Source organism: Cupressus sempervirens, chromosome 3 (genome assembly GCF_028749045.1).
Source record: "Cupressus sempervirens isolate cs-2001-9-10 chromosome 3, ASM2874904v1, whole genome shotgun sequence".
NCBI classification, from domain to species: Eukaryota; Viridiplantae; Streptophyta; class Pinopsida; order Cupressales; family Cupressaceae; genus Cupressus; species Cupressus sempervirens.
The window spans coordinates 551,151,682-551,176,943 of record NC_143120.1 but is presented as its reverse complement, the minus strand read 5'-3'; the positions used below and the strand labels follow the sequence as shown (position 1 = coordinate 551,176,943).

Here is a 25,262-nt window from a genome sequence, read left to right as displayed (position 1 = left end):
GACTCGCTTTGTTGGGTAAAGGTTCTTGTGTTTGGGATACCCTTAAGAAGGATGCTCAGTTGATTAAGGAGGGTCTCTTCTGGATTTGTAACAGAGGCTCAGATGCTTTGTTTTGGCAAGACTCTTGGGATGGCCACCCGCCCATTATCTGTAGCTTTCCCCAGCTTCAGCCTCTTTGCCATACTTTTACTAATGTTGGCTGGTTTAAGGTGGAGTATTTTAAGACTGTCAAGCGTTCGAGTCAGGTGGAGGTGACTTGCTGGAAGGATCCTCAAGAGTGGCCTGTGGATGGCTCTGATGAGGATCGTGCTCTTCTTTCTAATGTTTTGGAGAATAGGTTTTGTAGCTCCCTTAATGTGAGGGATGTTTTGGCTTGGAGTCCTAGCCCAAAAGGTAAATTTATTGTGGCTCAAGTGCACTATTGGAAGAAGGTTTGGAATAACTTTTCTTGGCCCAAATGTAATTTATTCTTATGGTTGTTGGCTCAGAAGAAATGCCTCACTTGGGAGAATCTTTGCAAACGAGGTTTTCAGGGACTTTCTGTTTGCTTCCTTTGTTCGCACAATGAAGAGTGTACCTCTCACTTTTTTTTTCTTTGCCCTTTTTCGAGAGAGATATGGCACAGATGGTGGGAGGCTTAGAGTCATGGTTGTATTCATGCTACATCTCTAATTGATTTTTGGGAAAGCTTGGGCAAACCTTCAGCGAAGACTTCTTTCTTGTAGATTGCCTAGACGGTTGGGCCGATCTTCATTCCCTGGAACCTTTGGCTAGAGAGGAACCACAGAATTTTGTGACTCCAAATTAGGAAGTTTTCAATTGTGGAGGATGATTCTTAGTAGGCTTCAAAAGACTATTTTTGCAAAGTGTGATATGTCTGAAAGTATAGATCCTAGTGATCAAGCTATTGTGAGGAATTTGAACCTGGGTGATAATATTCGGGGATGCACTCTTGGAAAAAGGCCTTGCCATGGCAAGCAACATGTTTGTAGGGATGGGCGGTGGACTCCTCCCCGAGCTGGGATCTTGAAGATTAATACAGACGGTTCTTCTTAGGGGAACCTTGGTCATGCTGGTATTGGGGCTATAGGTAAAGGTAATGATGGTGGTGCGGTTTTTCTCTTCTCTATTTACACTAATAATCTGATGGAGGCCCTTGCTATTAAGATTGCTATTGAGAGAGATGCTCTTTAGGCTAGAAGAAGATCATCTGTGAGTCTGATTCTCAGATTGTTGTGGATATGCTGAATAACCAAAGTTTGGAGGATGTTAATTGGAAATTAGCCTCTTTGGCCAAACAAATTCTAAGTCTTTGTAGTTCCTTGGACTCTGTCTCCTTTCGTCATATCCCTCGCGAATGGAACAGAGTGGTGGATTGTTTGGCAAAGTGGGCTTCAGAGAATATGGTTAGTTGGGATATTGGTGGTAGGGATGAGTTACCTTCTGAGTATTGTGGGATTTTTTATTAGTTGTTATTGGAAGACAAGAATATGTAGTGCTATTGTGGGCCTTTGGCCTTTGCTCTGTAATTTGGACTTGATTGAATTAATTTTTACCCCCTTTTCCAAAAAAAAAAACAATGAAGATGAAATTGGATTTGCTGCTATTAAGGAAGAGCATCCTATTGAGGAAAAGGCACTTTCTTCACTTTTTGAGAAAAAGAAATTAGACTAGATCATAGATAGTGGATGTTCACATCACATCACAGGTGGCAAAGATAAATTGTTAAGTTTAAGAGATGTGATGGAGGTCTAGTTAGAGTTGGTAATAATGCAGCTTTTCCCGATAAGGGAAAGGGATCTATCACTCTTGATGGTAAGACTACATTGAAGATGTATACTTTGTCCATAGTTTGAAACATAACTTGTTAAGTGCTGGACAACTTGTTGATAAGGGATATCACTTAAAATTTTATAATAAGATATGTTCAAACAAGGATAAGCATGGAAATGAGATTGCCACAAGAAAAAGAACATGGGGTAATGTATTTCAATTACATCCTACTGAGATCAATTGTTTGGTTGCAAAAGCTGATGACAGTTGGCTATAGCGTAGAAGATATTGTCACACAAATTTTGATAACATAGTAAAGGTAAGTAATTCTAATGATGTGAGAGATCTACCTAAGATTGTGAAACTTACCAACATGATGTGTAAGGAATGTGTGATGGCTAAAGAAGAAGAGTACTTTTCCTAGCAAGACTTTACTACTTCAGAAGTATTGGAGATTGTTCATACAGATTTGTATGGTCCTATAAAGACAAGAATTTTCTATGGTGAGAGGTATTTCATTCTTTTCATTGATGATTTCACTAGAATGATAAGGCTCGTTTTCTTAAAAAAAGAAATCTGAAGCTTTTGATAAGTTCAAGATATTGAAGGCAAAAGTTGAGAATCGAGTGTGAAAATAAAATGTCTCAGGTTTGACAGAGGTGGAGAGTTTACTTCTAATTAGTTCAATGCATTTTGTGAGGACAATGGTATTTGCGGGCAACTTTCAGCACCATAGCCACCACAACGGAATGGTATAGCAGAAAAGAGAAACAAAACAATGAGTGAAGCAGCTAGAGCGATATTGCTTGAGGGTAAGGTATCACATGTACATTGGAGAGAAGCAGTTAATGTTGCAGTATAAATTATGAACAAAATTCTGATCGAGCAACTAATTCTAATGTTCTAAGAGATCTACCTAAGATTGTATAACTCGCCAACGTGATGTGTAAGGAATGTGTGATGGCTAAAGAAGAAGAGCACTTTTCCTGGGAAGACATTTACTACTTCAGAAAAATTGGAGATTGTTCATGCAGATTTGTGTGGTCCTACAAAGACAAGAATTTTCTGTGGTAAGAAGCATTTCATTGTTTTCATTGATGATTTCACTAGAATGATGTGGCTCGCTTTCTTAAAAAAGAGAAATCTGCAGCTTTTGATTAGTTCAAAACACTGAAGGCAAAAGTTGAGAATGAATCAGGTGTGAAAATAAAGTGTCTGAGGTTTGACAGAGATAGAGTTTACTTCTAATCAGTTCAATGTTTTTTGTAAGGATAATGGTACTTGCGGGCAATTTTCAGCACCTAAGCCACGACAAGAGAATGGTGTAGCAGAAAAAAACAAAACAATGAGTGAAGCAGCTAGAACAATGTTGCTTGAGGGTAAGGTATCACATGTACATTGGAGAGAAGCAGTTAATGTTGCAGTATAAACTATGAACAAAGTTCTGATCAAGTAAGGAACAAGTAGAACTCCTTATGAACTATGGCTTGGTCATACACCTACTGTTAAATATTTCAGAATTTTTGGAAGCAAATGTTATATCAAGAGAGAAAATGAGATACGGAAATTTGATCTTAGAAGTGATGAAGGCATAATCGTTGGATATTCAACTAAGAGCAACAAGGCTTAGATGTTATAATTTGAGATTGAAGAAACTAGTTGAGAGGGGAAAATGTCTAAAATGATGAGAGATTTCAACTATAGGAAATAACATTTCAATATGATTCTGATGATGATTCTAATCAGGCTATTACAAGTCAGAGGCCAGTGATAAATCAGAATACAAAGCAAGAGTTTTTATTTGAAATGGATGATGGAATACAAGTACAAATTGAAGAACCTAGAGAAGAACAAAGAACGTCTAAATATGTTGCATGGAATCACCTAATAATCACATCATTCGAGATGCTAGCAGAGGAGCAATGACAAGAGGAGAGGTGAGAGATGAAATTTGCTTGATTTCACAAATTGAAACTAAGACCACTGATGAAGCAGGTAAGGATGAATTTCGGATAAATGCAATGAAAGAAGAACTTGAGCAAATTGAGAAGAACAATACATGGGAATTAGTCCCTAGACCTAAAGATGAAAATGTTATAGGTACAAAACGGGTTTTCAGGAACAAAATGAATGAGCAAGGTGAAGTTATAAGAAATAAAGCAAGGTTGGTATGTAAAGGCTATTCACAATGGGAAGGTATAGATTTTGAATAAACATTTTCTCCTGTAGCAAGATTAGAGGCTGTAAGAATTTTTTTGGCTTATGCATCCAACAAAAATTTCAAAGTGTATCAAATACATGTTAAGTCGGTTTTCTTGATCAGCGAACTTCAGGAAGAAGTCTACATTGAACAACCTAATGGATTCCCATTAACTAAAGAGAAAGACATAGAATGCAAGCTAAAGAAGGCATTGTATGGACTAAAGCAAGCACCTAGAGTCTAGTATGCTAGATTGGATAAAGATTTGTTGAGATTGGGATTTAGAAAAGGTTATGCAGACAAACATGTATTTGAAAACTAATTCCGATGCCTTGTTAATCATTGAAATATTTGTTAACAAATTCATTTTTTATGAGGCAACTAATAAATTTTTAGATGAGATGAAAGATGAATTTGAGATGTCTATGATTGGTGAGATGAAATACTTTCTGGTGTTGCAAATAACACAAACTAAAGATGGCATTTTTAAATTTCATACTAAGTATCTTAAAGAGTTACTAGTAAGATTTAGCAAGGAAAACTGCAAACTTGTGGAACACCTATGGTTACAAGATGCAAATTGTCTAACAAAGATGATTCACATAATGCTATATAAACAAGGTACACATCAATGATTAGTGGTTTACAATATTTGACTCATACAAGACTAGATATTACTAAAGCAGTTGGAATTGTAGCAAGATATCAAGAAGATCCTAAAGAGACACACTTTGCAGCAGTAAAAAGAATTTTCAGATATTAGAAAGGAACATTTGAATTTGGCTTATTCCATGACAAATCTAATGATTTCACATTCTATGCATATGTCATTGTTGACTAGGCAGGAAATGTAGTTTACAGAAAAAGCACAAGTGGAGGAGCATCTTTCTTGGAGGAAGATTAGTACCTTGGTTAAAAAAGGAGTAAGATTGTATTTCTCAATCTACAATAGAGGCAGAATATGTTGTAGCATCAAACAATTGTGATCAAATAATGTGGATGAAACAAATGCTGAAGGATATTGGTATTACATTTTTTGAACCTACTACTATGCACTATGATAATACAAGTAAGTTACCATGTCTAAGAATCTTGTTTTACATTCAAAGATTAGACACATTGAAACAAAGTATCATTTTCTGAGAGAGAACGTTGCAAAGAAGGAAATTAGATTAGAGTACGTGAGTACAAAAGAACAGATAGAGTACAGAAGAACGGATAGCAAACATATTCACTAAACCATTGACTAAAGACACCTTTGAGTATCTCAGAGGTATGCTTGGGGTGATGGCCCCACCTAGTGCAAAGTAATTGATGTAGCATTGCTTCAGTCTAGTATATTCAAAGCATTATTCATTTATTTGGACATGATGTTAAGTACTGCTCCTTAGGGGGAGAGGTTGCAATGAGAAAAGCTATTTATAGTTTTGTGTAATGTTTTTGGCATTACAATGTTCATTGGCACTTGACATATTTTTGGTTGCAGACTGGCTTGATCCATTACAAGTACTTTGATGGAGATGTTTATCAAAAGGGGAGTATTGCAAAAGAATAGTTGTTTGGCATATTGGCACCTTTGCCATTGATGTCAAAGAGGGAGTAGTTCAATGAAAACCCTATGGAAATCATATGGGGGAGAAGTGAAAAACCTTTAGGAGAAGTTAAGTGAGCAACTTGTATCATAGTTTGAAAAGGTTGTATATGTTGAGGATATTCAAAAAATCGTATTCAGTACTCAAACATGTTACATGGTTACTTTTGGATCAATGGTTTTTCATCATATGTTGCCATCAATGCCAAAGGGGGAGACTAGTAGAAATAGAGGTTTGGTTGGCACTTGGATATACTATTTGTGTTGTATTGATGACAACATATGTCTATGTGATCATGACAAACAAAGATTTTGCATATCTCAAGGTGATTATTGGCACAATGGAGCTGGTATTTAACAAGTTAAGTTATGTGAGCTTAGATTGGTGTAGAAGAATGAGTATAGATATCGTATCTATGTTCGTTGGATCTTATGTTGAGTTTTGGATGAGTTGCAATATGACTAGTGAAGACTAATAGTAGACAAGTGTACAAGAATTAATGATAGAGACGGTAGAATATTTGTTATGTATTATTGGCGAGGTGGAATTAACGTCGATGAGCTTGGATTATGGGAGAAGACTTGTTCGTGCAGCTATGTTCATGATAGCAAAGCTTTGCGATTATTCTGGAAAGGTCGTTGCTGTGTAATGTGCAGTACAATTTACTAGCAGCTAACAATGTTAAGAAAGAGTATATTTTATCATTGTAGAATGTAATAATTGTATTGTAACATGTGGGAACCTTGCTGTAATATTTGTAATGATGCTTATGAAGGCGTGTATCTCTTAACATGGTCCTATGTAATTAATTGTCCATTGGGGAAGCTTTAACAAGCTGACCTAATTAAGTATTTCTGAGGGCATATAGGAAAGTTATTTTCCTTGGTGGGCATGTATCATGTATATGGTTAGTTGATGTGTGCTTGTATGTTTGACGATCAGAGCAAAGCAGAGATTGACTTGGTTAATTGAGGTGAGCTTCAAAGGGACTATTTTGGCAAGTAACTTGCAGATCAGTCGGTTTATTGATTTGGATATGTTAGCCTGAAGATTTTGTTCTTCACAATTGCTGAAGCATTTAGGTAGTGGGGACCTATTTGTTTATTTATCAACCATTAATAGGGTTAGAACCTTCTAAGAAGGGTTCAAGGTCTCCTAACATGGATCGATCCTTTTAACAGGGATTGTTGTACTGAATGCACTATAATTGGCTCCTAAAATGGTCACATCCTTTCACAAGGAACTTATATATTAGTACACTATCTTATGGATACCATTCCCACCCACCAGGGTTTTCCCTTTGATCAAGGGTTTGTAATATCCCCACTCCTAGTTCACAGAATAAATGTTGGAACCTACAACAGATCATTAGTCCATGATAGAAAATATGTATAAAAGTCTTAAAATATGTTAGAAATGATAAATGAATCAATCTTACTCCAGAATAGATGCAAGATAGGGGAACTATGGGACCGGAAAACCAAGGAGAGTCATAGATGCAAGACAGGGAACTATGGGACCGGAAAACCAAGAAGACTCTCCTTGGTTTGTTGGTCACGCCAGTGGTTCTTTATGGCTGCAAGGTGTGGTGGGGCAGCATATCAAAATGGGGGTGGAGACAAATAGAGAGAATTCAGAAACAATTACTCACAAGCAATCTCACAGTCAAGAGTTTTGTGCCTTATGAAATTCTTATGGCTGAGGCCAGGGTTTTTATATTAGAGGCTTCAGCGGTAATCCGGTTACTTAGTTACTTAAAGAAGATTGAAAACATGCAGGATCATCATTAGCCGAAAATTGTGAAAGGAGAGGCTCTTAACCGAAGGAAGAAAACATGGATGAAGCAAAATATTAAATGGTTGGCTAAATGGAACATCAAGTTACAAGATTGCCCAAACACAAATGCGGACATAAGAAAGTTTGTCAGAGGGAAGTTTCACAATGCCATGTAGAACAATAATGAGTAGAAAAAAGGCATATTATATTAAAGAATTCAATCCAACAAGGGAACTTGCAAAAAAGCGTACCTTGGGGCTGCTATTAAAGGAAAGGCAAGGTTATTGGTGGCACAACTGAGGACGGGATCTCATCACCTCAGGTGTGAGACAGGAAGATGGAAGAGGCCCAAAGAGACTTGGGAGCAGAGAATTTGCATATTTTGCAGGTCTGGAGCAATTGAAATGGAATGGCATTTTCTCTCAGAATGCGAGACATACGACAACATCTGATCTCTGTATGATGTCATCTAAAGGGCGGACAACATGCATAGTCTATTTGAAAGGGATAAGATAAAGCAAACTACTGGTTTTTTGGTTAAGATACATACCAAAAGATTAGAAATGGAAAGGAATTCAGAAATTATCTAATGCAGTTTCTCTTCGATCCCTTAGACTGCTCTGGCCCCGTGGACATCATTAAAAAGCATTCATTCATTCATCTAAATACTACCCCTTTACTAACCCGTCCTAATCCTTCAAAAGGAACTCTTCCAAATCACCTAATCCTCTAATGAGAATTTAATTCTCGATTAGGCAATTGTCATATGAAGAGTGTCTCTCTAAGGCCTCTGGGATCTCTGATAATGATTATGCTCATTACAACACTACTTGATAGATATCCCACCCCTAACCAAGTCTCTTTTCTCTAACATATGCATATGATTGACCGCTACAATATATATTGTCTCTAAGAGATTTTCCATAAATCTCTCTCTCGGTTCCAATTTGGAATCACGACATTCAAAGAGAATGCCCTCTAATCTCTAAGTTTCCCCTTTGGAGAAACTCGACATTCCAAATGAATGTCCTCTGATCTCTGAGTTCTCAATATGAGAAACTCATCCTTCTCATAAAAGTTTTCTATCAAACATCCCAAATCAGCAATTACATTTGCATTTAACATCATTGTTATGAATGTCTCTGAACATACTTCATTATCGGTGTTTTACTCTTCTGATGTTTGTGTGAATATTTTGACCTTTCTTACCAGCTCCCGATTGTTAATCGCTGATGAGAGTTTATTGTCCTTGCTCTTTTTATTTGTGTTACTGTCATTTTCGAATGTTCTTCCTGTAGACCCTGAGTCGTTGGTTTTTATCGCTTCTTTCTTCTATTTATCATAAGTCATACATTCTTCTCTTTTTGTAAAGTGCAATCTACCTGTCTTGTTATGACTGTTGTATATCTCTTCTTATTGTTGTCTTCTATGTTCTCTGTTTCGCTCTTTTTATTGCTTTTGTGTTTCTTCCAAATTCTTCTCTGGAGTATTGGTCTTCTTTGTTTGATCTTCTTCCTAGATCCCTGTTGCTGCTGTGTAAGTTCTGAAGCTTTAATTTATTATAATTGTTCTGCAATTTGTTGTTCCTTATTACTGTTTTTCCAATACTATTTTTCTCTTATTATATTCTGTATTTTTCTCTATATATAATTCTAATTTAATTATTATTAACAGTATATTTATCTACAATCTACGCTGGATGATGTAGTAGTTCCTCCATACTTATATTCATTTATTTTTACCAGCCATGTCAATCATTTATTCTCCAGTAAATCCCTTTCTCCCCGTTCCTTGGTTGGAAGACCATATATTTATATTTGTATTTCTTTAGGGTGTGTCCCTTGGACTAGCTTGTGACTTTTCATTTGTTTAGTTTTATTCTATTAATTATGTCCTATTATATAACTATAAATGGTTATCTTTCAATATGGTTTTCTATCTTTGGTACTACAATTGCAAGGAATTATCGTGGGTCTAATATTAAGCTAGTATCTTTACAAATGTAATTGCTGATTATGTTTAGCAAGACTGTTATGAAAAAGGTATATTGGTCAAAATATTGTTATTATCTAAAATATTAAAATATATAATTGATGAGTATTTGTATAGAATAAATGTCTCTTTTAATCAATAATTGTACTATATTCAAATTTTTATTATCTGATGTATATATTTTATTAAATTAAATTTCAGATGTATATATTATGATAATGTTTAATTAATATACACAGAGTGTATCCTATAATGTATTATAGATTATATTTTGCTATATGCATAAAGTAATAGTATATTCAGATCTTTTCTTAATCATAATATTTGATATATTATCATTTAATATATTATACTAATTTATTATTTATTTATATTGATTATATTTTCTTATTTGTACAACCTTAATTGATTCTTTTTTACTTGCCACCTTTTCAATTTTGTCTCCCAAAAGCTTTACAAAATTGGGGTGACAGAAGGAAGTATCCCAATATGGCCTCAAGCAGGGTACATGATAGGGTTTCCCTAGTCAACAAATTCATTGTGTTATGTGAATGGTTTTCTATTGTTGTGCATCATTGTTTTAATTGTTAAGAGTTGAGATATATAAGTTTGGATTTAAGTTGGATTGAATGATGTTAAGAGGAAATATTCAGTCTAAGATCAAGAGTTCTATGCAATTATTCAAGATTTAAAGAAATGGAGACATTATTTGATGCCTAGTGAATTTGTATTGTATACTGATTATAAAGCTTTACAATACTTGGGAAGTCAGAATAAATTGAATCAAAGACATATGAACAGGGTTGAGTATACGCAAAACTTTTCTTTTGTGTTGAAGCATAGAAGTGGACAGTCAAACAAGGTGGCAGATGCATTACGCAAAAGAAGAATTTTGTTGACCGAGATGAAGGTTGAAGTACTTGGATTTGAAGATTTGAAGAACATGTATGAAACAGACCCTATTTTTGCAAAAACCTTGGAAGGGTTGTAAGAATCACATGATAGATGAGCAAGATAAGCAGGTTGATTATTTCATTCAAGAAGATATGTTGTTTACGAATTCAGTTATGCATACCAAGAGGATTTACGTGAGATAATATCATTATGGAGAAACATAGTGGTGGACTTGCAAGACAATTTGGGATTGATTAGATAGTGAAGATGATTTTAGAAAGATACTTTAGTTGTATAAGAATGTTCAGAAAATGGTGAAAAGTTGTAGAATTTGACATATAGCTAAAGGAACTAGTAAAAATGTTGGTTTGCATACACCTTTGCCTGTTCCTAGTAAACCTTGGGAAGATATCATTATGGACGTAGTTCTTGGATTACCTAGAAATCAGACAGAGAATGATTCTATCTTTGTAGTGGTTGACAGATTTTCTAATATGGCACATTTCATACCTTGTAAGAAGACATCGGATGCAGTACACAGCAAATTTATTTTTCAGAGAGATTGTGAGACTAAATGGATTACCTAAGAATATATTTTCTAATGGAGATACTAAGTTCACTGGTTATTTTTGGAGAACACTTTGGAAGAAGTTGAACACTGAGCTTAAGAATATATTTTCTAATGGAGATACTAAGTTCACAGGTTATTTTTGGAGAACACTTTGGAAGAAGTTGAACACTGAGCTTAAGTTTAGTTTTACATTTCATCCACAAATAGATAGACAAACTGAAGTTGTGAATAGAAGTTTGGGTAACTTGTTGAGAAGTTTTAGAGGAGATAGACCTTCTAATTGGGAGTTAGTTTTGGCACAAGCAGAGTTTTCATATAAAAAATTCAATGAACACAAGTACTAAGAAAACACCTTTTGAGATTTTGAAAGGCAGGAGTCCTAGAGGAACTACAAAGTTGAGGAAATTGGATACTAAGGTAAGGAGTAGTGTTGAAGCAAAAGAAACTATGGACTTAATGAAAAATTTGCATGAAGAAGTGAAAAGTAATTTGAGTGACAGTAATCAAGGATATAAGGAAAGAGTAGATAAGAAAAGACCAAAAAACTTTTGAAGTTGGAGATGAAGTAATGGTACACTTGAAGAAAAATTGATTTTCAGTTGGAAAATATAGTAAGTTAAGATGAAATTTAAGCCTTGTAAGATCCTGAAGAAACATGACAATGGAAATGCTTTTGAAGTTGAATTCCCTAGAGACATGGATATCTCACCTATTTTCAACATTTCAGACATCTTTCAGTATTTTGAATCTGATGAAGAGAAATCTGATAAATCTGATTATCCTAAAAAGAAGATAGAGGGAATTGACAAAATTTTGGATACCACAGTCATCAAGAGCACCAGAGGAAAAGATTACAAAGAATATTTAATACAGTGGCAGAATAAACCAGTTGAAGACAGTTCCTAGATATCTCAAGCTGAGTTGGATCTTTATGATACTTCTCAGATTATTGGGGCTTCCTAATGTAGGAGCATCTTGGGATCTTTGGCGATCTTGCATCACCAAAAATATTTCCTGTTATTTATTCCTATTTGTTGTTCATGGAATGGCCCTTGATGTTCGTGTTCTTTCTTTCCATGTAGTTTAATTCTTAATGAAGACCTATTGTGGATAATTATCCTATATTCATGGAAAATTCCATTCCTTGTGGGAGTTATCCTTCTCTTTGCTCGAGGCATGCTTATTTCCTAGCATATCGAGTAATGTACAATTATTTGCTTCTACAAGGTTTTTGTGATGTAAGGCTTTCCACGACCTTGGGGATCTCTTCTTGGGTCACGTGTGGAGCTATCCTTGTCCCTACGGATGTTATTTTGCATAATTGTTTGGTCTTTGATTCTCCTTTGGGGCGACACCTATATTTTGTAATAAGTTGTCTGATAGGCCGACTTGTGGTTTTGCTGGCTATATAATTTGAGATTAGGATTAGAATTTCAATCACTGAGGATAGTAGAAGAAAGATAACTTAAGTCTGGCTCTATAAGCCCAAGCTTCTAAGCTCGCAGATTGTATATGAATTGTTTATGGTTGCAACCAGGTAGGCCTTATGCCTAGCATGTTATAAGAATATTGTCTCATCATATTTGCATCTGGATATTGATCCGATTCCATATCCATTTGGAACTAGGATCGTGGGGACAATGACTTAAACCCCACCCCGCCTTATTCACCCATTAAAACGGGGGGAACCAAGTCACTGGTGTTGAGTGCTCCAATGTCTATTGCCGAATAATGAGTTCGTCTCCGGCTCTTGATACTATTATAAGGAGACAAAAAGGCAACTAGAGACTTAGACACCGCAAGGCGGCCATAAAATTATAGCGGGGCGCCCACCTCAAAAAATGGCTGGGAGGGGGCCCCTACTATTCTATGGGGCATGTTACGTATAGAATCTAGGGAGCGGACCGAAGAATAATCACTTGGCTTTCTCGCTGCCCATGTTATAAAATTGCCACCCCCAACCTTGGTTTCCCACCCCTTCTTAGTATAGTAGGGCTTCCCTTAGAATAGTAGGGCTATGGACTAATCTATCTACGTAATATCCTTGCTTACGATGGGGTATCTTGTTCCAGCCTGAACGTTGATTAGCGTGTGCCAACTAGAAACTAAGTGTAATCCCAATGTTTCTCCTATATTTGTTTTGGCTTTCGTGTGCATACTCTAGCAAGGTGGTTGGTGAATGCCCTTGAGTTCATTTCTCCATCCTACCTTACGTCAACTATGCAATTAAAAACATTGCTTTTCCTTTCATTAGTGCCCCTAAATATATTTTTTTCATCATGTTCACAAGTTGTGTTAAACTCTCTAACATAGGATGCTTTTTTCCACCTAGTCTAGTTTGTCCATATTGCAGCCTTGAATTTTTCACATATTTCTTTATTTCGCCATTGTTGTTAAGGCATCAATGCAAATCAGCGTCACATTCGCTCAACCATTTGTTGTTTTTCTTCATCCATTCCTCCAATCTAACTCCTCCTTGATAACCATTTTGGGCCAACATGGTTATATCCATGAATTCTAACTTCTTTATGTAACTAAGTAAATGGGTATCGGTGATGCCTCGAATGCGAAAGTTCCTAGTTCAGCAAAAGGTTCCATGCTTTCTTGCTGTCTCCAACAGCAATTTGACATGCTACCTCCCCAAACTTCACAGCCGACGTGAGTAGCAAACCGAAAAGGATTTTCTTAGTTTTTCAATCTCAAAGTTTAGCTTTCTTACACTTCTTTTGGAGCAAGAAGCTTTCGATCATCCATGAACCCTTTATGACCTATAAGACTCCCAACTAAGCTTCTAGCTAAAGTCAATCCCAAGATATTTGTATTCTTTCACTATTTCCAACAAGTTGCTTTCAAAAATGAAGTTCAACTTGTGTTTCTTCTCTATTTAATGAAAAAGCGTGACTTACATCTTCGTAGTGTTCACTTGCAACATGACGTCTTGGCAAGTGTTCCAAGGCCTTCAAATGTTCTCTTAGCCCATGGACCAATTTTAAATTTAGGATAAAACTCATCAACATATAACAATAAAATCACTACATATCTTGGCAACTGGATTCCATCCCCTTCTGTTTTTCTTAACCACTGTTCTAGTATGTCAATGTAGAGACCAAAAAGTGGGGATATAAGGCACCCCTCTTGAAGGCCAATGTTACTACAAAAGCATTCACACATAGGATCCTTCCCTTCTTATAATTATAGCTCTAAGTTGCTCATAAATATTATGCACAACTGATGTAGACTCATCTAGGGCACCCAATTCCTCCATTTTGTTCCCCAGTTTGTCTCTAGGCAACATAAAGAAGATGAAGCAACAAAACTTTCTTCAATTTGAATGTCCCATGTCTTTTCAATCAAGTGTCTAAGGGTGATGCCATGATCAATGGTAGACTATCTTGGTCTAAAAAACTACCTACAATTTTTTCCTTTTTCCCTTATTTTATGTCTCACTTCTATTATGCGCCCAAAAAGTTTGCCAAAAAGAGGGTCAATTATAATAGTGTGGTAGTTAGATGGGTTATTGACATCCACAATTTCATATAAGGGGATGACCACACTAATTGTCAACTCCATTAAAAAACTATCTTGAGTGATGCCATTAACCATTCTTTTGATGCGAGGGGCAAGAGCCTCAACTCCTCGTTTTAAAAAATTCAACATTAAGCCCACCTATGTCTTGTGCTTTACCAATTGCTAAATTCTTTATTCCTTTAAAGACATAAGATTTCCGTCGTCAATAATAATGCAACTTGAGCCTTTTGTTTTAGTTGTGTGTTCTCTTTTATATCAATGTTTTGAATCATACTCTATGATTCATTATCACGATACAAAGCTAAAAGCTATGATTCATCGTCACAATAGAGAGCTAAGAGAAGAAAAGAACGCAATTATAACCAAAAGCTCAAATTGCATTCTTTATTCCTTGTTTGATATATTCTACTGAGAAGAGTTCCATCGACATGTTAATTATGGGAGGAGAGTCTTTCTCTAGGACCCGCTCATAAAAGAGCCTTCCATATTCTAACCATTGGTCATCCATATAATTGTTTTCAACATGTTTTCTTTTATGTTGTATTTCCTTCCACAAACCTTTGGGATTGTGTTTTCCAAGAGAAATTATTAGTTCATTCCTTGTTGCCTCTACATACCCTTTTTTTTTTATTGCACCATTTCTCATAATTTTTCTTACTTTTGTGGTTCATTCCACTCCCTTTCAATGACCTCTCAGCAGCCTTACACTCTTCATCGTACCAAAAGTTTGTTGGAAAAATATTTGCAGCCCCTTTATTGAAGTGAGATCTTTTGCAAGCACTTAAGGCCTTGTAAATTATAGTAGTCAGCAAATTGTTGCGGACATGACCACTTGCCTCATCAGTTGCCTTGTCCCCTATATACTTTTTTACATAATGCTCAAGAGCAGCACTAAAGATTCCTCTACTCTCTTCATTCATGAGATTTATATTTGGGAAGGGTTTCCTTTTGCATGTAATGGGTTTGTCTGCCATGTTGGTTGCTTGAAATGATGCCAAACTTAATAATAGTCGTGCATGAACAATGAGGAAGTCCCCAATATCAAAGTCCATCAATCTAGAGATAAAGCTTTAGGATCAAATTATATAATCCACCACACTTGACCATTATGAGTTTTGCAGGTAATACACCTGAATTTGGCAAGCCCTTATGCCATTACAAATAACCATGCTAAACAAGCTACAAAGCCCAAGTAATTCTGCCCCAAAGTGTGTTATACTCTTATTCCATCTTGTGATGTTCTCTCCAAAGGCTGACCTTCTCATTCTTTCAACCATAACCGATTGTTATGCCCTCTTTCTTCAGAGCTTAACTGGAGAGGTTGATTGTTAGCTATCCCTGCATTAAGTCAACCATTAAAATTATTTACTAATGGTATGTTTAGTTTTAAGATGCCAACATATTTAACCAATTAGGAACAAAACAGCCAATATGGCGGTTGATGTGCTTAGCTTTCAAAGCCTAAAAAATAATACTTCTTATAGTCCAAAAAAATATGTTTATTCTAGGCTAACTCCGAAATTTAATAGGATTTACCACTGCAAAAGTAGATTTTGGCGTGATTACGTGAAGTTTAAATGTATATGTGGAAGAAAAAAAATCACGATCTGGCAAACCTAAGATTTGGAACTTTTATGATAATTAATCTCCAATGGAAAGTACTAGCCCATAAAATTTGCCCACATAAGAAAAATGCATAAATATTTAGTAAGAAGACATGAATTCCATAACAGAAATGTAGAAGAGTTCTTAAACTTACTGTTGATTTCATTATCCAGATTGGACCTGAAATCCAAACAATTAGAAATCAGTCGAAAGCAAAAAGTAAGAGTTCAACATTGTTTTTAACAACCCTAATCATTATTTCGTGAACTGTGGGTTTTACAACTTGTTAAACCCGGAGCTGAAATATGCCTCTAACTAGGCATCATATATTTGTCGTCTTTACTAGAAAGGAATTTAATGCTAGTTGAGGGCAACCTTGAATTGTTCATTCTATCCTTCGGCTCGGAAAAACTCAGAACACGATGAGCCAAGGCGGTATACTTTTCCAAAATGAAGGACTCCCACTAGAGTGTACACTCCACGATTCCCTCGCTCTTGGCTTCTGCGAATCCTCTTACGCCATTTGAAATTCACAGTCAATTTCTTAATTGTGATTTAGGTTATTGGTTAGTTTAAGTTTTTGATTTGTTACTTTCATTTTCCAACCTTCTTATCTCAAAACAAAACTTATAAAAAAAAAGTATTTATTACTTATCACTCCAAAAGTATCAAAAGTGGCCAGGGTTTGAGAACCGTTCATTTACGGGCATAATGACTTCCCAAAATAATCCATCACTTAGGTAATGTCATATATATCTCATCAATAATTGATCATTTATGTACTAGTAATGATTATTTTATAATTTTTAATTTATGATTGATTCATTTGTCCATCATTACTGAATTATTTGTATTCTATTAGTGGGATGATTGTCTGCAAGTACTGGTGATTTTGAGTGCACAATTATTGGCTCAATGGGTGTCATGTATCAATTGATGCTTTGTAGGTAATGATTTTTTTATCTTTTTGCACATTATGAGATACATCATTAATACCCTAAAGTTGAAGCCTTTTAAGCAGTTAAGTCGTACACAAAGGCAACCCAAAAAAAATATTGAAATCTAATATACCATTTAGGAGATATAAGCGCATGAAGTTAGCTACGATCGCTATTGGTGTCTTTCCCTAGTTAGGTGATTGTCATTGTCATTGTAAGTTGTATACTTTAGAATAAAATGTCTTTATGATTCAACTATCCCAACTATTAAAAAATACAAACTTGTTTCTCTCATTTTCCTTTAGGTCCCTATCACCTTCCTAATTCATATCAAAGATGGTGTGAACTAGTATTTAATTGCACTATAAGTATATTTGTCCTCTAAGATATATTAGCACCTATGTAGACCTTTTGGTGGTGATTATGAGTGTGGCTTATAATTGTCTGGGTAATATTTTGTCTTTATTCCTAATATATTTTGTCACAAACTTATTAAATTTACCTGTAACAAAATTAAAATATTTGATTGGTCAAGAGGCCAACTATGTCTTGTTGTTAGATGTGAAAATCTAATCATTTTTATTCAAGAATTAGTATTATAATGGTAAAATTGCAAACATTGCTCTTTTTCCCTTTGATTTTGGCTCTATTTTGGATGGTTCATCTTCTTATATAGTGAAGAGATACAAATGTTGTGTGTTTTTTGGCAATAGTTGGTAGATAATTAGACCTTTATCTTTAATTTTGATTGGTTGTAGACACCATTGCGAGTCCAATCAATGCTCCAAACATTTTAGTTTTGACCCTTATATTTGTATATAAATAATTAATACTAACTTTTGCTTTAGACTACCTAGAGCTATAATCAAGTACTTAAAAAGGAATTAGACGAGAGCATTTAGATTGAATTTATTAATGCAAAATACGAATCTTTGTCTATTGAGATTAGTGGGATAGAAATAACAATTACATGCAAATATAATCAATATCACAAAGGAATAAAGCACACATAAGCGAATAGAAGACATAAAGATTTAACGAGGCTTGTCCAATCCCTAGGCTGCATCCACCAAATAGTGAGTCCAATATTATTATCTAGTAATTTCAACCTAATTACAACCTACAATCTCTTGCAACTCAATACCACCACAAGAAGATACTAAATCATCATCCATCATAAAATCCCTAATCCTAATCCATTTTATACAAGACTTGTTTCACTTACAAAATTAGGACTCGAATATGTCATCTAATAGAAAAAAATAACTCTTGACACGTTTTATAATAATAAATTCATTTTTGGCCTTGGGTTGCTACCCCTCAACCCTGTCTTGTATTGCAACAACAAACGCACCTGGGGCGCAACCCTAGGACCTTGCCTTGGTCGTTGTCCCTAGACTCTATAAGGGGCATTGCCCCTTGACCCCTATCACAAGGGGGCTACCCCCAAACCCCCATAGAAGAAATATGGGGGGAGATTGCACCAAAGGAAGTGGGAAAAAATAACCTCTGAGTTTGATTAGGCTCTACATAACAACAATCTCTTTAAAGTATTTTTACTTACATCAATATCTAAGGATTCAATTGCATGTTTTCTTTGATCATTCTCAATGTAATTTACTAAGTATCTGTGTGAGCTTTGGCACAAGAGAACAATCATCATTAAAATGTGCAAACTCGTGACCATGCACCCAAGTATTTATGCAAAGATAAATATGCAAATTTACAAAAAACTAAAGGAAAAATTAAGGATTTTGAGGGATCAAATACATGCTTTTAGAATAGATCTACCATTTCATAGGTGGATTCACAACCACAGAATGATCTTAAATAGTTATGAAAGAGAAACATGTTATGATTTTAATGATTGTGAAGCGTTCATCTAAGCACCATTTATTTTCTTGTGCCCTAGTGAATAATTCAAAAGCACATGTCACAATATATGTACATTGTACTTCTAATTAAATATCTTTGTCTCGCCATTTGATTTTTAAGCTTATTTGTTTAATACATTTTTCTAGAACTCTCTAATCTATGATAGATTTTAAATATTTATGTATTTTTTAGCCTACATTTATATAAAATAGATAGTATTCTCCCTTGCAAATATAAATTATAGTGTATAAACACACACATAAATATTGTTGGGTGGATATTTTGCAATTAACTTAAGTTGGTTGATTACAAAATGTTTATTCCAGCCATAATGTGTGCATTAAAATATCTCTTATTGAAAAGGGGGTGTGCCCTTCTTATTACCACTACAATTGATTAAGCACTTAACTAGGAATGTTTACACTAAATTAGGTGCAACAAAAAATGTAGGATTATGTACACCTGGTCTAATTGTAGTTGAAGAAGAAAAAGGTTTCAATAGACTTTCTTAAACCATAGATTGTCCTCGAGATGAACTGGAAATGAGGTTCTTCTCTTACCATGAGCTATTGGTAAATTAGGGACATCATTTACCTTATCTTCATCATATTTTTTCTTGTCAAGTTGGTTTTGTGAATAATTGAAAATAACATAAGCTTCAACATAGGATTCCTCTTCTTGTTCTTCAACTTCTTATTTGTTAACAAATCATATCAACTAGTTGTGTATTCTTTTTGCTCTTGGAAAATATTTGCAACATCTTCTTTACAATGTTGAAGATCACCATGTTCTACTTCATAATATTTCATTTTTGCATTTGATGGTGGTGCCTCTTGGGTGGTGGAGGAAGCTTGGCCTAATATATTGTACCATAATTACTAGAGGTATTTGGGTCATTTCACCATGAAATATCCTCTTAGGGAGTAGATAAAGAGCCTCACACTAGTACATTTGGGGTCAAATTGTAATGACAATTTGCAACAACAGTGTAATTTGTGGTGATTTTCTTTTTTTTTTTGCAATTATCCTCGATGTCATCGCAATACTGATGTTGGCATTGTAATTTGGACACCCACGTGAGTATATTAAAAATTAAAAAAAAACACAACATAAATCATTCCCCATTTGTTTTGATTGTAGAGAGCTACATGCAAAAGAGGGTGGAGAGCTCTAAACATTATTGTGCCTTTGTGATTGGTGCATTTTGTTGTCACGATCTCTACATTTCATCGTCTTGCCCTTGCTCTGCAATTTTGTTGTTGTTATCTTTGTATTTCATTGTCGTGCCCTTGCTCTGTGATTTCGTTCTCGTCCCTTGTGATCTCTGCATTTTGTTGTCATGCCCTTGCTCTGTGATTTTGTTGTCATGTCATGCCCTTGCTCTGTGATTTCGTTATCATGCGTGCCCTTACTCTGCAATTTTGTTGACGTGCCCCAGCTCTACGATTTCCTTCGAGGGATATGTAAAATTTTGTTTCTTTTCCTTCTAAACAAGCATCTCTTTATATTTCCTTCTAAACATGTATATTTAGAGATATTTTTTAAGGTGCTTATTACATCTTAGTACAATAGAAAAATTGATCCAGGTGCATACATATTCCAGAATCCAAATAATGAAACAATAAAACTCACTCAACCCATGCTAAGTGACTTACCTCAAGATCCTCCACAAAAATAATGTAGACCAAGAAAAATGGGCAAAGTTTGCAAGAAATTTTATAAAAACATACCATGGTAGATATTTTAGAAAGAACCTAGCCATAACCTAGTTAAATGGGTCTAGTTGTTGATTAGCTAAGTTAATTACAAATTCTTGTAGAATTGTGATCAAATTTTGTGTAATAAAAGGAACAATCAATTTTTCCTAGTTAGCAGGATCAAATATAGTTTTCCAAGTTGATAAAATTGCATATGCAAGGAATTGAAGAATAAATTCAGTGAAAAGTTGAGTGTAAGGAGTTGAAGAAGCAAGTTTTGCTTCTATGCCATAATCACGAGGCCGATTCCCTTGCAAAAGCTTCTGCCACAATGATATTTCCTCTAAACCATGCAAAAGATGTTGAAGTGGTTCCCAACCTTGAAACACTCTTATAAGCATTTTATACTTGGGAACATTGTAAGGAGACTATGCCAATACTTGAAACACTCCTATAAGCATTTGATATTTGAACTGTAAATTCTCAAAGACACTTGCAAGTAATTCCAATGTCATAGCACCTACCGCAACACTTTCCTAGATTCTATCCAGTGGCTCCCATAATATCCTCTATGTTGTCTAGTTGGTGTTTCTGCCATACAATCTCTTTCCAAAGCTGTTTCTTCTCCTTCTCTTTCTAAAGTTGTTCCTTCTCCTTCTCTCAGGTGCCTTAAGTTTTGATTATCAAACTTCTAAATATATGCCTCTACCTTATCTAAAATCAACTTCACATTGTGTTGTAACTCTGACATAGGTGTTTGATCATCGATAACTTTCATTTCAACATTCAAGTTTTCAAGATTGGTCAACATCATCACTTGCAGACCTCTGGTGTCAAGCACTTTTTTTATTGTTTCAACACCATGTTCTTGCTTTTGAGCTAACAGCTCTTTAGGTGCATTTTCTTATAAAACATTAATTTTGTTGAACAATTGTAAACTCTTAGAAAGTGCATTGTTTATATACATATACATATACATATATGTACGTATACGTATACGTATATGTATATGTATATGTATGTATATATGTGTATGTATGTATACATATGTATGTGTGTGTATGTATGTGTGTGTATGTATGTATGTATGTATTTATATACATATATACATATATACATATGTATATATATATGTGTGTGTGTGTGTGTATGTGTGTGTATACATACATACACACAAACACACATATATATGTGTATCTGTGTATGTATGCATGTATACGTAGAAAGATCTTGTGGATTGTGGATTGTGGATTATGGATTATATAAAAAAAAAGAAAACACGACATTAATCATTCCCCATTTGTTTTGATTGATTGTGGAGATCTCTGAACAAGGGTGGAGAACTCTGAACATTGGTGGAGATTAGTGGAGATCTAGGATTTTGTTGTCGTTCCCTTGTGATCATTACATTTTGTTGACGTGTTGTGCCCTTGTTATGAGATTTTCTTCAGGGGAGAAGAGGTACCTATGTAAATGTTCTTTTTTTCCCCTTCTAAACATATATCTCTTGTTCATATATAATAGCTTTGGTCAGATTCAAGGATAACTGATTATGATGATTGTATGCATATGTGCATGTATGTATGTATATCAATTCACTATATGAACTGATTTGCATGCATACATACACACTTGCATAATACTTGCACTAAAATAAATTAATCATTCATATCTTGAATTTACACAAGCAATTATCCTTGCATTCAATCAAAAATATTCATACCAAACTAAGTATGCAGAAATATGTACTTACAAATTATATTATCTCTTGGTGATTGAGTAAAGATCTCATGCATAATATCATCTAGGTAATGATCAAATGTATTCACATTAAGTCATAATAGGATTGAGTAGATGATCCATTTATGTTACTTCATACTTGTTTTATTGAACATTTTGTTTAACATAATTAGTAATACTAGAATTATACAACTACAACTAGTACTCTTGTTTATTTTATTTAATCATATACATTTAAGACTTATATTTTTCTTAAGATTAGGCTATATATTTGTTATCACTAAAACACAAATGTAGATCTCTGATAGTTATCTTTTTTTAATTGCAAGATCTTCATTTTTAACATTAAGAGTTTCCACTACTGGAGTGGAATAGCCACAATGTGGATCCATATAGCTCATGGTTATTTTCACCGAATTATTTAAAAAAATAATAATTTTGTCCTTCAAAAATATTATATGTGAATGTTCTTCTGATTTTCTATACATTTAATAATTTTTCGATTGTCATTTGAGGTATTTTTCTATTATGAGATAGAGACATCTATCATAAGGATGGGCATGACAATTTTGATCATCCCACTTATCAAATTAATGCAACTACTTGCAGCTGACACCCTGATTTTCTGCAACTTTTGCAATCAACCATTCACACAACCATCTCCTCCTACTCCACCATAGTATGCAACCCTTATTTGAGGTTTATATCTTAGTCCCTCTTGGGTTTTGAACCTCATCGAACCTATTTCAAAATGGTTCCATTGGTTGAAGGAGGTTCATATGTTTAATAAGTTCAGTGTCCTGGGCAGTTTAGTGGTTTCAATGTTCAAAAGGCTCTTGTCTTGGATTAGAGTACTAAGATTCAAAGACTTTGTAATTTATATTGATTGGTTCATATCAATTTGTGTATATGCTTTCAGATGTCTCGAAGAACATTTAGATGTATTTTGGTTCATAATAGTCCATGCACCACAAATCAAAATCAAAGTTCACATTTCAGAGGCTAAAGGTTATGAACATGAAACTAGTGATTCAAAGTGTTGGTTCATCAATTTGAATGTAGAGTTCAACGGTTCAAGTTTGACAATTCCAAGTAGCCCATACCATTTCAAAAGACCAGGTCCAATGGTATCTAGCAATCTAATGATATAGAAATTCAATACAGAGGGGAATATATTGGAATCACAAATGAATCATCCCATATCCAACATAAAAAGTCGGCTTCATATGTTCATCAACCCTTCTAAGATACGCATGCATTGATATACATGTAATGTTTGTAATGATCAATTTTTTAGGTTTGAGTTTTCAGCGTAGATGGGTGGAGCCATTTAGTGGAATGTTGATGAAACACACATTGAAGACAAGGGTGTTCATTTGACTAAGTCTTGACATCATTTGAACATGGACAACATCGATGATGTTTACCAAAACACCCACAAATGGGGAGTCAATGAAACCCATTGAGATTGGCCATTACATCGAGTTCATATTCGATATGAACACTTACATTTCTTCTATAATGTGGAAGGACTTCACAGGACATGAGAAGATCATAAAGAGCTCATGAAAAGAAGCCTTTAGGGGTATGAAGCGATGGCATAATAAGCACATAGTAAATCTAGAGGTGGTCACCTTGTCCCAATGCATATTCAATGCAATCTCATCCAACATTAGTATGCTCTAACTCAATACAAATAAAACCCAATATCACCATAGATGGAAATGATAGAGGGTAATATCTATAAATAAATGCAAGAAATTCTAATCAATCACTATTCATATCTTTGGAAAAAAAAGCAAATAATTGCAAACCTGAATTTTACTAACATGGAATGTGCTCCATGTCCCAAAAAAGTAAAGGGCTTTTATAAATGTCGTACAATTTCTCACTCAAGGGCTAATACTTGCTCCAATGGTAGAAGCAACTTCTGTAACTAGGGGTTTTTTCATGAAAAGTGTATGATACACATGAATATCTTTGGCCTATGATCATTAGATATGAATCAATATAAGTTGTCTACAAAAAAGTGTCATCATAATTTTATTCAAATCTCATCTCAGGCTTTTATCTTCTAAGCGAGTAGGGATTCTAAGTGAATAGGGATATTATAATTTTGATAGTGGAGATATCAGTTCATCTTCAAGAATGACACACAAACCAGAAGTATATCTCTATGGCTCCATTATGGTGTCATCTTATTGGTAAATTAGTATCAATTCCAAATAGTCCACAAGTTTTGAATATCTCTCATGCTACGAGCTTTTTGTATGAGTGTAATTTATTATTTGGATAAATCTCTGGAACTACTATGTAGTTTGATAAAATGATACTGATGGACGGAGTGTGGTAATTGGAAGGTCAGATTTGGATTACTCAATTTCTTGAGTTCATCTTCGACATAATTATGATTATGTATAAGAGGATTATATGTTCCTTCATTGATGCCAATATCTTCATTCTAAATATGTACTCTTGCTTGTTTTTAGCACATTCTTTAACAATAATTTACCTTTTGATCGTTGTTAGAGCCTAAGCTTCAGAATCAATGCAAGTTAATTTGCATGTAGTAGAATTTCTTGAATTTATTGACATAGTGCTAAGTGGAATCCAAAAAAACTGAATTTCAATTCTCCATTGGGGACATAATCATATTTTATTCCTTAATTTTAGATGCAATAATGAGGGTTTTAGCTTAGGCCATGGGAGAGCATTTGAGTTGTGAACATAAATTTGGGAACATTTGGGCTATAAACAACATCTAATCTTTTGTAAGTCTCTCTCCTATAAAGACCCAATACATGGAGCCATTATCACCATGAGTAGACTCACTCTCCTCAAACGAATTCAATCTAAACTATTCACACCAAACTAAGTATGTAGAAATATATACCTACAGATTATATTATTTCTCAGTGATTGAGTGAAGATCAAATACAGTTCTCCAAGGTGATAAAATTGCATATGTAGATGTATGTATGCAGGTGTATATGTGTGTATATATGTATGTATGCATGTAAATACACACACACACACACACACACACACACACACACACACACACACATATGTATATGTATA

The 25,262-nt window shown here is 34.7% G+C and overlaps 1 protein-coding gene across 9 annotated transcripts in view; it reads right to left on the bottom strand.

Annotated features, from left to right (window-relative positions):
- The window catches only part of LOC149567612 (folylpolyglutamate synthase-like), a 191,192-nt gene extending 174,660 nt beyond the window's left edge, over positions 1 to 16,532 (bottom strand). For 6 of the 9 annotated variants that reach the window (XM_089820848.1, XM_089820851.1, XM_089820854.1 and 3 more), the window contains exons 1-2: positions 16,307 to 16,474; positions 16,086 to 16,111 (exon numbers count right to left, since the gene is read on the bottom strand). In XM_089820848.1, coding sequence (XP_089676974.1) covers positions 16,086 to 16,111; positions 16,307 to 16,320 — 40 coding nt within the window. In that variant the 5' untranslated portion in view covers positions 16,321 to 16,474. Of the gene's footprint in view, positions 1 to 16,085; positions 16,112 to 16,306 lie in introns of all 9 variants that reach the window. The other 3 variants (XM_089820852.1, XM_089820849.1, XM_089820853.1) reach the window with 3 other exon arrangements.
- Positions 16,533 to 25,262: the final 8,730 nt, after the last annotated feature.